General features: G+C 38.9%; 2 protein-coding genes across 2 annotated transcripts in view; one reads left to right on the top strand and one right to left on the bottom strand.

The window, feature by feature from the left end:
- Positions 1–10582, bottom strand: part of creb5b (cAMP responsive element binding protein 5b) — a gene marked incomplete in the record, with an annotated part of 77807 nt that extends 67225 nt beyond the window's left edge. The window contains 3 exon segments of the mRNA XM_029746735.1: positions 10–103; positions 1523–1600; positions 10511–10582. Of these exon segments, the coding sequence (XP_029602595.1) occupies positions 10–103; positions 1523–1576 (148 nt within the window).
- The window catches only part of sycp1 (synaptonemal complex protein 1), a 29011-nt gene continuing 22302 nt past the window's right edge, over positions 9078–15786 (top strand). The window contains exon 1 of the mRNA XM_029746724.1: positions 9078–10731. The gene's annotated coding sequence lies outside the window, so the exon portion shown is untranslated. The remainder of the gene's footprint in view (positions 10732–15786) is intronic.

The raw sequence follows: 15786 nt of genomic DNA, 5'->3' as shown, positions 1-15786 counted from the left end.
GTTTGTCACCTGATAACATGCTGTCGATCTTTATGGAGGGAAACTTCAGAGTCATCTCATGCTTGTGCCGGTGAATCATCAGGTGGTCCTCTGTGGGGAATCGCTGTTGAGACAGAATGATTTCATTTATTTTGGGGTAAAGAAAATGGTACTGTTAAAAAAGAAGAGGACAACACAGGATACAATAAATATAGTTATTTAAAATGTTTTAAATACGTATGTTCTAATGTGGTCCTCCTTGATAAAGAACAAAACCTGTCAGTTCTCTACACACACAGTCTCAAGCCTGGAATCCAGTGATATTTTGGATGATATTCACTAGTGTGAATTCCAGGTTAAAAAGGCATGCAGAGAGACAGTTAAAGGAATACTGCACTCCAGGAACAAATTCCTGTGAATGTTGTGGTTGTCTATGATCACTGAGTAAGAAAACATGTAGTAGTCTATCATCTTCATGTCCCTGCATGTGGACAAAATACCTGAGAGGTTGACACTGAACATACAGTATGAAAAGTCATTTATTAAGTCTACAATGACCTCTATAATCTATACCTTAAAGCCTTATATCAATATAAAATAGGACAATACATATTTGACTTTGATAATTCAGCTGTAAGGTGCATCCTAACAAAAGGGTGACAGACGTGACATGGACTTCTTAACCATTATTCTGTGGTGTTTTCACATCTGCAGCAAAAAGCTCCTTTATTTACAGCTGGAGTTTCACAGGAAGTGGGTGCTATTCTGTTTCTCCTGATGTGTGAGGCAGCACCATGCGCTTCAGGCCCCCTCTCCAACCTCTTCTTCATGTTACAGGCGCTCACACACAAACATGCACGAGCACACACACACCAAAAACACACACACATAAGCAGTGGTGTAAAGTACCTCAGTAAAAATACTTTAAAGAACTACTTAAGTCATTTTGGGGGGGTATCTGTACTTTACTATTTATATTTTTGCAAACTTTTACTTTTACATCACTACATTCCTAAAGAAAATAATGTACTTTTTACTCCATACATTTAGCCTGACACCCAAAAGTACTCGTTACATTTTGACAGGAAAATGATCCAATTCACATACTTATCAAGAGAACATTCCTGGTCACCCTACTGCCTCTGATCTGGCGGACTCACTAAACACAAATGCTTTGTTTGTAAATTATGTCTGAGTGTTGGAGCGTGCCCCTGTCTATCCATGTGCCATCTGGTTTTCTTAATATAAAGAATTTGAAATGGTTTATACTTTTACTTTTCATACTTAAGTATATTTTAGCAACTCCATTTACTTTTGATCCTTACGTAAGTATATTTAAAACCAAATACTTATAGACTTTTACTCAAGTAGTATTTTACTGGGTGAATTTCACTATTTTCTTGAGTCCTTTTCTATTAAGGTATCTTTACTTTTACTCAAGTATGACAATTTAGTACTTTCCCACCACTGCACATAAGTGTGCACACACTCACACACGTGCCCTCACAAACACACATACACAGACGTGTGTTGACACACTCACCTGAGAACAGCCAGGGGCACTGCACACAAACGGCCTTTCCTGCTCAGAGTTCATCACTCTCACCAACTCCTCATAAGACTACAAACAATGAGAGAGAGAGAGAGAGAGAGAGAGAGAGAGAGACAGAGAGAGAGAGAGAGAGAGAGAGAGAGAGAGAGAGAGAGAGAGAGAGAGAGAGAGAGAGAGAGAGTGAGAGAGAGAGAGAGAGAGAGAGAGAGAGAGAAAGAGAGAGAGAGAGAAAGAGAAAGAGAAAGAGAAAGAAAGAGATAAAGAAAGAGAAAGAGATAAAGAATAACAAGGAGAGTTTAGCTCCCAGCTAACATGAAGACATAGACATCTCTTTCTTTCATTGAGTCGTTCTAGATTACTCTATTTATTGATGTTGTGCCTAAAAATAGAAGGCTTCATAGTTATTCTCAGTCGTAAACATACAAAATATAGTATTCCATTCCCTCCTGGCAGTAGCCTACAGTCAGGTGTTCATTACGTCACACAGAGAGTGACAGGACGCTCTCTGTGTGAAAAGAGCTGTTGCAGCTTCAAGGCAGGGCCCGGCCTGGTCTCTATGACCGGGGTTGCGTCTCAAATGGCCCCTATTCCCTATAGGGCGCTGGGCTCTAGTCAAAAGTAGTGTACTATATAGGGAATAGGGTGCCATTTGGAATGCAGGCTGGGTGGTAGTGGGAGTTCTATTTCTGAGAAAGAAAACAAGTAGGAGACCATTACGATGCAGAAATTTTACAGATTAGACGAGTTACAACACATTGATTTAACTAGGCAAGTCAGATAAGAACAAACTCTTATTTACAATGACAGCCTACCCCAGCCAAACCCTAAGCCAGACGACACCATGGGACACCCAATCACAGCCAGTTGTGATACAGCCTGGAATTGAACCAGAGTCTGTAGTGATGCCTCTAGCACAGAGATGCAGTGCCTTAGGCCGCTGCGCCACTCGGGAGCCCAAGATAATTCATATACATATAATAGTAGGAGCAGATTAGACTAGATTCTACAACACATATAACAGTAGGAGCAGATTAGACTAGATTCTACAACACATATAACAGTAGGAGCAGATTAGACTAGATTCTACAACACATATAACAGTAGGAGCAGATTAGACTAGATTCTACAACACATATAACAGTAGGAGCAGATTAGACTAGATTCTACAACACATATAACAGTAGGAGCAGATTAGACTAGATTCTACAACACATATAATAGTAGGAGCAGATTAGACTAGATTCTACAACACATATAACAGTAGGAGCAGATTAGACTAGATTCTACAACACATATAACAGTAGGAGCAGATTAGACTAGATTCTACAACACATATAACAGTAGGAGCAGATTAGACTAGATTCTCCAACACATATAACAGTAGGAGCAGATTAGACTAGATTCTACAACACATATAACAGTAGGAGCAGATTAGACTAGATTCTACAACACATATAACAGTAGGAGCAGATTAGACTAGATTCTACAACACATATAATAGTAGGAGCAGATTAGACTAGATTCTACAACACATATAACAGTAGGAGCAGATTAGACTAGATTCTACAACACATATAACAGTAGGAGCAGATTAGACTAGATTCTACAACACATATAACAGTAGGAGCAGATCAGACTAGATTCTACAACACATATAACAGTAGGAGCAGATTAGACTAGATTCTACAACACATATAACAGTAGGAGCAGATTAGACTAGATTCTACAACACATATAACAGTAGGAGTAGATTAGACTAGATTCTACAACACATATAACAGTAGGAGCAGATTAGACTAGATTCTACAACACATATAACAGTAGGAGTAGATTAGACTAGATTCTACAACACATATAACAGTAGGAGCAGATTAGACTAGATTCTACAACACATATAATAGTAGGAGCAGATTAGACTAGATTCTACAACACATATAACAGTAGGAGCAGATCAGACTAGATTCTACAACACATATAACAGTAGGAGCAGATTAGACTAGATTCTACAACACATATAACAGTAGGAGCAGATTAGACTAGATTCTACAACACATAACAGTAGGAGCAGATTAGACTAGATTCTACAACACATATAACAGTAGGAGCAGATTAGACTAGATTCTACAACACATATAACAGTAGGAGCAGATTAGACTAGATTCTACAACACATATAACAGTAGGAGCAGATTAGACTAGATTCTACAACACATATAACAGTAGGAGCAGATTAGACTAAAGTCTACAAAACATCAGCACGCATTTAACTGCTATTTCCAGGAATGACTATTTCCAGGAATGACTATTTCCAGGAATGACTATTTCCAGGAATGACTATTTCCAGGAATGATGTGACCACAGGGACTTGATGTTTAATTCAGACTAGAGGTTGTACATCTCACTAAGTCTTATAATAGTCTAACCTCTACTGTCTTATAACCAACCCCTCCACCCTCAGAAGCTTGCCTGACCATTCAGCCCTCTGGGAGACTACAGCCTAACAGCTTAACTGCTTAGTGTTTAGCCTGTGAGAGGGATACATTTTTATTTTAGCTAGAAATCATGTTTTGTCATTGATTAGTGAGCAGGCACCCTTGTTCTTTGGATGAAAATGGGTGGGACATGTTAGAACCAAATGAATCCACGGAGAAGCACTCATATGATAAAGCCTAACACAAATGACTCTTCAAATGTACGCACAGACAAGCGTATTAGGCCGGGATTCAATCCGACTGCTCATTCTCGACAACGGTAAATGCTGTATATATCGGCTCAATTGGAAATGGCCTTTAAAAGCCGCATTTTCCACCATGTGTGATCTGATTGAGTCCCACAAAAAATGTTTTTTTGTGTCTCTCTATTTGAATCAACTAAACATTTGAGTTAAGGCCACACATGACTTGTTTAGCATGAATACTTTCATACATGATTAACATGTGTGATTTCTTTGACCTGTACAGACTATTTCCTCTAACAAAGTCAAAACATTCAAATGGCATGTAAAGTTAACCAGAGCCTTTTTTCTTACAGGATTCATCTGTGGCAAAGCCTGCTGGGAAAGGTCTGGACAGGGTCCCTCTGTCAGAGGGTAAGGAGGTCTGGGTCTCTATCTCTCCCTCCTCTCTTTCTCGCTCTCCTCTCTCCCTCTCTCTCTTTGTATCCTTCTCTCTCCTTGTCCTTCTCTCTCTGTCTCCCATGCTTCTCTGTCTTTCTCCCTCATCACGTTTTTCTCCTTCTCTCCTTCCCCCCTCTCTCTCTCTACCTCTCGCTCTCTCTCCCCCCCCATTCTTCTCTCTCTCTCTCCACGTCACTCTCTCTTTCTCTCTACCTCACTCTCTCTCTCATCCTTCACCTGGTCTATTTCTATTCATAACAAAGTCTCAAAGATAAACATGCTCCATCATCTCTGAACATGCATGGGCAACATGACTGATATTTTCACCACTCGCTGAAATATGAGAATCACTTTACTACCTAAAACAACACTTTTCAGAGCAACAGCAACAACCTTATCGATTGATTATTGTCTAACTGTACACTTAGTGAGCCTTGGCCACTCAAAGACAAAGAAGCAGGCTCTCCACATACTGTAGGTATAATACTGGTAGTAGACTCTACATACTGTAGGTATAATACTGGTAGTAGACTCTGCACATACTGTAGGTATAATACTGGTAGTAGACTCTACACATACTGTAGGTATAATACTGGTAGTAGACTCTACATACTGTAGGTATAATACTGGTAGTAGACTCTACACATACTGTAGGTATAATACTGGTAGTAGACTCTACATACTGTAGGTATAATACTGGTAGTAGACTCTACATACTGTAGGTATAATACTGGTAGTAGACTCTACACATACTGTAGGTATAATACTGGTAGTAGACTCTACATACTGTAGGTATAATACTGGTAGTAGACTGTACACATACTGTAGGTATAATACTGGTACTAGACTCTACATACTGTAGGTATAATACTGGTAGTAGACTCTACATACTGTAGGTATAATACTGGTAGTAGACTCTACACATACTGTAGGTATAATACTGGTAGTAGACTCTACATACTGTAGGTATAATACTGGTAGTAGACTCTACATACTGTAGGTATAATACTGGTACTAGACTCTACTTACTGTAGGTATAATACTGGTAGTAGACTCTACACATACTGTAGGTATAATACTGGTAGTAGACTCTACACATACTGTAGGTATAATACTGGTAGTAGACTCTACACATACTGTAGGTATAATACTGGTGGTAGACTCTACATACTGTAGGTATAATACTGGTAGTAGACTCTACACATACTGTAGGTATAATACTGGTAGTAGACTCTACACATACTGTAGGTATAATACTGGTAGTAGACTCTACATACTGTAGGTATAATACTGGTAGTAGACTCTACATACTGTAGGTATAATACTGGTAGTAGACTCTACATACTGTAGGTATAATACTGGTAGTAGACTCTACACATACTGTAGGTATAATACTGGTAGTAGACTCTACATACTGTAGGTATAATACTGGTAGTGGACTCTACACATACTGTAGGTATAATACTGGTAGTAGACTCTACATACTGTAGGTATAATACTGGTAGTAGACTCTACACATACTGTAGGTATAATACTGGTAGTAGACTCTACATTCTGTAGGTATAATACTGGTAGTAGACTCTCCACATACTGTAGGTATAATACTGGTAGTAGACTCTCCACATACTGTAGGTATAATACTGGTAGTAGACTCTCCACATACTGTAGGTATAATACTGGTAGTAGACTCTCCACATACTGTAGGTATAATACTGGTAGTAGACTCTACATACTGTAGGTATAATACTGGTAGTAGACTCTACATACTGTAGGTATAATACTGGTAGTAGACTCTACATACTGTAGGTATAATACTGGTAGTAGACTCTACATACTGTAGGTATAATACTGGTAGTAGACTCTACACATACTGTAGGTATAATACTGGTAGTAGACTCTACATACTGTAGGTATAATACTGGTAGTAGACTCTACACATACTGTAGGTATAATACTGGTAGTAGACTCTACATACTGTAGGTATAATACTGATAGTAGACTCTACACATACTGTAGGTATAATACTGGTAGTAGACTCTACATACTGTAGGTATAATACTGATAGTAGACTCTGCACATACTGTAGGTATAATACTGGTAGTAGACTCTACATACTGTAGGTATAATACTGGTAGTAGACTCTACACATACTGTAGGTATAATACTGGTAGTAGACTCTACATACTGTAGGTATAATACTGGTAGTAGACTCTCCACATACTGTAGGTATAATACTGGTAGTAGACTCTACATACTGTAGGTATAATACTGGTAGTAGACTCTACATACTGTAGGTATAATACTGGTAGTAGACTCTCCACATACTGTAGGTATAATACTGGTAGTAGACTCTACATACTGTAGGTATAATACTGGTAGTAGACTCTACATACTGTAGGTATAATACTGGTAGTAGACTCTACATACTGTAGGTATAATACTGGTAGTAGACTCTACACATACTGTAGGTATAATACTGGTAGTAGACTCTACACATACTGTAGGTATAATACTGGTAGTAGACTCTACATACTGTAGGTATAATACTGATAGTAGACTCTACACATACTGTAGGTATAATACTGGTAGCCCAGATAAAAGATTGGTCAGAACAGCAGGATCCATTCTCTAATCTGGATCATTTTAATTCATCAAGCTTTGTTCACTAAGTAGAACTCTTCTCATGGTATTATCAACAACTTAAACTAGTCCATCAACTGTTTGACAATGTGATTTGTCTCATGTTCCAAAACCTTCTCTCCAAATGTCAGTCAGAAAACCCCAAGACTAACATTCAAAGAGAAACATTTTCTATTCCATTTCCACACATTAGGCCTATACTTTATTCCCAAGTCATTACCAGAATAGGAAATATGATTGGTTTGGGGCTTTTCCTTCAGAAATACATCAACTCAACACGTTGAAAAGGAAATTAAAACCATAATACGCATAAAACACTGAAACAAGGGCTCCATGTAAGCCCCAGTGAGTTGTCCCAATTTCTGCTCTTGCCTCTAAATCGCCAGAGCACAACGCCTTTTCCCTTCAATGGGGCACTTGGCTTTTATTTGATATAGATGTTTTAGTTTAGCAGAGGAAATTTGGTTACACTTTACATTAACTGGGTCCCGATGTGAGAGAGGGGAAGGATTAGTGAGCGGAGTACGATTTCAACAGGGACCAGGGAACGAACTCTTCAGGTAGGGCACATATTACAATTCAAACAGTATGGTGTGTGAGAGTGTGTTCGGCGTGTGTGTGTGTGTGTATGTTCGGTGTGTATGTTCGGTGTGTGTGTTCGACGTGTGTGAGGGGGGGTGGGGGGGCCTTCAACAGCGTTGGTTCATGGTGGGATCACAGCGAGCCCTGAGGCGAGGAACACGGCTTGCTCAGACAATGCTGTATGTGCTGTGAACTCCTCATATAGGCCCTATAGTATGCTGTACACACAGAGCACAGAGGGGCCCCTGAGAGGCAACCCTCAATCACTGTCAATCAGCACCTCTCAGTCCCCGCACGGTGTCTAAACTGTGTGTGTGTGTGTGTGTGTGTGTGTGTGTGTGTGTGTGTGTGTGTGTGTGTGTGTGTGTGTGTGTGTGTGTGTGTGTGTGTGTGTGTGTGTGTGTGTGTGTGTGTGTGTGTGTGTGTGTGTGTGTGTGTGTGTGTGTGTGTGTGTAAACTTCCAACAAGCCTAGTGACACCTCCACCCCAGGGCTTCACCAGTCAACACACTCACATCCACATGGAGGACAACAAGGTGTTAACTAACGCTGAGCACACTCAACCACAGGGCCTTTCTACACTGCCACAATACCTGGAGTCAGATCCATAAAAATACAAACATGTAGAAGACGCTCTTCTCCAGAGCAACTTGATACATTTATGTACTTTTTCCCCATACCTGTCCACTGTGGGAATCAAACCCACAACCATGGTGTCACAAGCACCACGCTCTACCAACTGAGCCACACAGGACCCTAAATAACCCAAAGTATAATCTGTAAAACCATGAAGATTATAATAACATCACATCTTAGTCTATACCTAGTTAAATAGATACAAAACTGGAAAGTGGTTGAATTTACAGCTGGTCAAAAGCACACATGGTGTATACCTGTTGTATTCACTTAACTTCATTGATTAAGTTAAGTTAATTAGTTAACTTAGTTTATGAAGTAAATGTTTTACTCTGTATTACTGTGTCCATTATTTTATACCAATGTGTTGATCATGGTAGCTGATCTATGGTGACAGATTTGATGAATATCTTCATATATAATAATTACATTAGAAATAAACACATTTTTAAGAAGTATACTTCAGTCTACTCTCTGTCTAGTGTTAGATGTATTTTTTTGATATACCCACTATCGGGCTTCAAACACAAGGTCATTTGCTACGAAATAATTATTCTGTCAATAACAATGAACTTTTTTTCCAGTCGTACCTCCATCAGTCAGAACAGTTATATTCAGTAGGACTAAATTCCAGTACTCTCTCTTTCCCTCGCTTATTTAGTCTTATAACGATTCTTTTTTATTTTAAGTTATATGCTTCAAATAATTTGGGTAATATTCTATTTAATTTAGGCTATTTAATATGAGTTTTTATTTCATTTATGAAGACGGATTCATCAGATATTATAATGTTGCACATGCATCATATTTATTTAAACCACTAACTCAATAATACTAGTTATTAACATCATCATCATTATCGATAGTGAATATTAATTGCAGAACAGAGGCACCCAGGTAAACTTAGAGAGAGATTGTTTGATCGCTGTAGGCTACAATAAAAAAAATGGAAACTGACAAACGGAGAATGGTTCGCCATCATTTAAACTCAATGACAATCTAATCATAAGATTAAAACATATTTTATACCGCAGGCACTTAACGTAAAGTGTGCCCAGTCAGCAGAACTCCTCTGAAACCTTCAATTGCTCGGCGGCGGTTAATCAAATAGCGACTACTGGCCTGCAGAATGACGTAATGTTTCGGTTAGATTACTCTTCAAAATGAACAGTATTATAGCCTACCACAGTATCATAAACATGTATTGGTATTATGGATGGAATGACAGCTCCTATTTAGCTACTTTTACCGTTGTCGAGGACCTGACCGTTTGTAAACTGCGTCCGCGTCCCGTCCCGCAGCCCAGTTTGACGCACAGGACAACGTCTAGAATTGGGCTGCATCCATCCATCGATGGGACAGGGGGACAATGACGCAAAATTCTGCAAACTTCAGAATCATTCAAAAATATTACTTTATAAAGCTCTAGATGTTTTTTACAAGTCGACACGTATAGCCCACGCTGTGTCAGTATTTGCTGTTGATAACCATTGCCAATTCATTCCTCCAAATATGATCTTTAGTAATTGCGCGCCATAGGCTACCCTGCACTGACGCATCGCTGGATACTACACATTGCTAACCTTCTCACACATCCAGTTTGTGGGGTGAATTACTGTGGTAGCTAGTAGCTACGGCTCTGACAGCTCGCGAGCAGAGAGCAACACTTGACATCTCTGTGTTCAACTTCAACAACATTCAACAGTCAGTCCACGCGCGTCCTGAGACTTCTAAATATTGCACCGAGATGGCAAGCCTGCCACTATACAAAGAAATAACGGACTTAAACACATTTCTGCACATACTACAATATGCACGAGACAACAGAAAATAATATTCAAAGAAATCTGTAGAGCGCCGCAGCATTCTGTTGATACGATTCTCTGAGCAACTTGTCACATCAACCGAAGTGAAAAGAAATAACAATGCAGCTGTACAAAACGAAATTAACAATCAATAATTGCATGTTTATCATTTACTGTAGTTGAAAGCAATTATTTTAACTTACCAAACAAGTGTAGAAAATACGCAGCAGACTCTCAGAAGGAACCACGTTGGACTGAGAAAAGATTACAATACGTTCTATTTAGAGAAGCATTACATCACCCCTCGGTGACGTCACGTGGGATTCCTGAACTTCTAAATCATCGTGGTCCGCTTGGAGGCGGGCTGTTGGGGCGAGCAAGGCAGAGTTTGCAAATGCACGTACGGGACACTGCTGGACATAAGGTACGTATGGCACAAAACTCAGAGGGTACACCACTATCAACTTGCACCAATACTTATTTAAAGGCTACCTTATACAAATGGTTATTAACGTCTTGTTAGCAAAAAAAAATGATCAGCCAGAATAGTGGCTGCTTTTAATATGGTAAATAAAGTTTACATTTGAAATTGATATTTAATGATTTAATATACAGTAGTATAGTAGACCGATAGCAATTTGATTCATCTCCAATTACCCAAGTTCACAAACACAAGAAAGTTAGCCTTGAATAGCAGACTTGGACCTTGTCTTGGAGAGAGAGCAAGAGAGATAGAGAAAGAGAGAGAGAAGAGAGAGAAAGAAAGATAGACAGAGGGAGAGAGTTTATTTCACTTTTGTTTATTATCTATTTCACTTGCTTTGGCAATGTTAACATATGTTTCCCATGCCAATAAAGCACTTGAATTGAATTGAATTAAGAGAATGTTCTCCTCTCTCCATCCTCTACCTCTTAATAATGAATAATCATGCTGCTGCCTTGAGTAAATAAATAATTGGAGGCATTATATCGACCTCTAAGTGTTGGATTTAAGAGATGCTGTTACACAGACAAAGAACAAGTGAGATATTTTTTCAGAAGTAATGCTAGGTAGGCTAGAGGTAATGTGATGCAGGGGAAATCAAGGACAGACAAAACATCCTCCTGGTTCTACCATCAAATTAAACAACCACCTGTCTGTAGAACATCATCCTGGTTCTACCATCAAACTAAACAAACATCTGTCTGTAGAACATCATCCTGGTTCTACCATCAAACTAAACATCTGTCTGTAGAACATCATCCTGGTTCTACCATCAAACTAAACATCTGTCTGTAGAACATCATCCTGGTTCTACCATCAAACTAAACATCTATCTGTAGAACATCATCCTGGTTCTACCATCAAACTAAACAACCATCTGTCTGTAGAACATCATCCTGGTTCTACCATCAAACTAAACAACCATCTGTCTGTAGAACATCATCCTGGTTCTACCATCAAACTAAACAAACTGAACAACCATCTGTCTGTAGAACATCATCCTAGTTCTACCATCAAACTAAACAACCATCTGTCTGTAGAACATCATCCTGGTTCTACCATCAAACTAAACAACCATCTGTCTGTCGAACATCATCCTGGTTCTACCATCAAACTAAACAACCATCTGTCTGCAGAACATCATCCTGGTTCTACCATCAAACTAAACAACCATCTGTCTGTAGAACATCATCCTGGTTCTACCATCAAACTAAACAACCATCTGTCTGCAGAACATCATCCTGGTTCTACCATCAAACTAAACAACCATCTGTCTGTAGAACATCATCCTGGTTCTACCATCAAACTAAATAAACATCTGTCTGTAGAACATCATCCTGGTTCTACCATCAAACTAAACAACCATCTGTCTGTCGAACATCATCCTGGTTCTACCATCAAACTAAACAAACTAAACAACCATCTGTCTGTAGAACATCATCCTGGTTCTACCATCAAATTAAACAACCACCTGTCTGTAGACCATCATCCTGGTTCTACCATCAAACTAAACATCTATCTGTAGAACATCATCCTGGTTCTACCATAAAACTAAACAAACTAAACAACCATCTGTCTGTAGAACATCATCCTGGTTCTACCATCAAACTAAACAACCATCTGTCTGCAGAACATCATCCTGGTTCTACCATCAAACTAAACAACCATCTGTCTGTAGAACATCATCCTGGTTCTACCATCAAACTAAACAACCATCTGTCTGTCGAACATCATCCTGGTTCTACCATCAAACTAAACAAACTAAACAACCATCTGTCTGTAGAACATCATCCTGGTTCTACCATCAAATTAAACAACCACCTGTCTGTAGACCATCATCCTGGTTCTACCATCAAACTAAACAACCATCTGTCTGTAGAACATAATCCTGGTTCTACCATAAAACTAAACAACCAGCTGTCTGTAGAACATCATCCTGGTTCTACCATCAAACTAAACAACCACCTGTCTGTAGACCACATCCTGGTTCTACCATCAAACTAAACAACCATCTGTCTGTAGACCATCATCCTGGTTCTACCATCAAACTAAACATCTGTCTGTAGAACATCATCATGGTTCTACCATCAAACTAAACAACCATCTGTCTGTAGACCATCATCCTGGTTCTACCATCAAACTAAACAACCACCTGTCTGTAGACCATCATCCTGGTTCTACCATCAAACTAAACAACCATCTGTCTGTCAAACATCATCCTGGTTCTACCATCAAACTAAACAACCATCTGTCTGTAGAACATCATCCTGGTTCTACCATCAAACTAAACAACCATCTGTCTGTAGAACATCATCCTGATTCTACCATCAAACTAAACAACCATCTGTCTGTAGAACATCATCATGGTTCTACCATCAAACTAAACAACCATCTGTCTGTAGAACATCATCCTGGTTCTACCATAAAACTAAACAAACTAAACAACCATCTGTCTGTCGAACATCATCCTGGTTCTACCATCAAACTAAACAAACTAAACAACCATCTGTCTGTAGAACATCATCCTGGTTCTACCATCAAACTAAACAAACTAAACAACCATCTGTCTGTAGAACATAATCCTGGTTCTACCATCAAACTAAACAAACATCTGTCTGTAGAACATCATCCTGGTTCTACCATAAAACTAAACAACCATCTGTCTTTCGAACATCATCCTGGTTCTACCATCAAACTAAACAAACCAAAGAACCATCTGTCTGTAGAACATCATCCTGGTTCTACCATCAAACTAAACAACCATCTGTCTGTAGAACATCATCCTGGTTCTACCATTAAACTAAACAAACTAAAAAACCATCTGTCTGTAGAACATCATCCTGGTTCTACCATCAAACTAAACAACCATTTGTCTGTAGAACATCATCCTGGTTCTACCATAAAACTAAACAACCATCTGTCTGTCGAACATCATCCTGGTTCTACCATCAAACTAAACAAACCAAACAACCATCTGTCTGTAGAACATCATCCTGGTTCTACCATCAAACTAAACAACCATCTGTCTGTAGAACATCATCCTGGTTCTACCATCAAACTAAACAAACTAAACAACCATATGTCTGTAGAACATCATCCTGGTTCTACAATAAAACTAAACAACCATCTGTCTGTAGAACATCATCCTGGTTCTACCATCAAACTAAACAACCATCTGTCTGTAGAACATCATCCTGGTTCTACCATCAAACTAAACAACTATCTGTCTGTCGAACATCATCCTGGTTCTACCATCAAACTAAACAACCATCTGTCTGTCAAACATCATCCTGGTTCTACTATAAAACTAAATAAACTAAACAACCATCTGTCTGTAGAACATCATCCTGGTTCTACCATCAAAGTAAACAAACTAAACAACCATCTGTCTGTAGAACATCATCCTGGTTCTACCATCAAACTAAACAACCATCTGTCTGTCGAACATCATCCTGGTTCTACCATCAAACTAAACAAACTAAACAACCATCTGTCTGTAGAACATCATCCTGGTTCTACCATCAAACTAAACAACCATCTGTCTGTAGATCATCATCCTGGTTCTACCATCAAACTAAACAAACTAAACAACCATCTGTCTGTTGAACATCGTCCTGGTTCTACCATCAAACTAAACAACCATCTGTCTGTAGAACATCATCCTGGTTCTACCATCAAACTACACAACCATCTGTCTGTCAAACATCATCCTGGTTCTACCATAAAATGAAATAAACGAAACAACCATCTATCTGTAGAACATCATCCTGGTTCTACCATCAAACTAAACAAACTAAACAACCTTCTGTCTGTAGAACATCATCCTGGTTCTACCATCAAACTAAACAACCATCTGTCTGTAGAACATCATCCTGGTTCTACCATCAAACTAAACAACCATCTGTCTGTCGAACATCATCCTGGTTCTACCATCAAACTAAACAAACTAAACAACCATCTGTCTGTAGAACATCATCCTGGTTCTACCATAAAACTAAACAACCATCTGTCTGTCGAACATCATCCTGGTTCTACCATAAAACTAAACAAACTAAAAAAAACATCTGTCTGTTAAACATCATCCTGGTTCTACCATCAAACTAAACAACCATCTGTCTGTCGAACATCATCCTGGTCCTACCATCAAACTAAACAACCATCTGTTTGTTGAACATCATCCTGGTTCTACCATCAAACTAAACAACCATCTGTTTGTTGAACATCATCCTGGTTCTACCATCAAACTAAACAACCATCTGTCTGTCGAACATCATCCTGGTCCAACCATCAAACTAAACAACCATCTGTCTGTAGAACATCATCCTGGTTCTACCATCAAACTAAACAAACTAAACAACCATCTGTCTGTTGAACATCGTCCTGGTTCTACCATCAAACTAAACAACCATCTGTCTGTAGAACATCATCCTGGTTCTACCATCAAACTACACAACCATCTGTCTGTCAAACATCATCCTGGTTCTACCATAAAATGAAATAAACGAAACAACCATCTATCTGTAGAACATCATCCTGGTTCTACCATCAAACTAAACAAACTAAACAACCATCTGTCTGTAGAACATCATCCTGGTTCTACCATCAAACTAAACAACCATCTGTCTGTAGAACATCATCCTGGTTCTACCATCAAACTAAACAACCATCTGTCTGTCGAACATCATCCTGGTTCTACCATCTAACTAAACAAACTAAACAACCATCTGTCTGTAGAACATCATCCTGGTTCTACCATAAAACTAAACAACCATCTGTCTGTCGAACATCATCCTGGTTCTACCATAAAACTAAACAAACTAAAAAAACATCTGTCTGTAGAACATCATCCTGGTTCTACCATCAAACTAAACAACCATCTGTCTGTCGAACATCATCCTGGTCCTACCATCAAACTAAACAACCATCTGTTTGTTGAACATCATCCTGGTTCTACCATCAAACTAAACAACCATTCTGTTTGTTGAACATCATCCT

This window comes from Salmo trutta, unplaced genomic scaffold (assembly GCF_901001165.1).
Source record: "Salmo trutta unplaced genomic scaffold, fSalTru1.1, whole genome shotgun sequence".
Taxonomy (NCBI): Eukaryota; Metazoa; Chordata; class Actinopteri; order Salmoniformes; family Salmonidae; genus Salmo; species Salmo trutta.
Note: the sequence above shows the minus strand (reverse complement) of the source record. Positions and strands in the feature narration are given on the sequence as shown.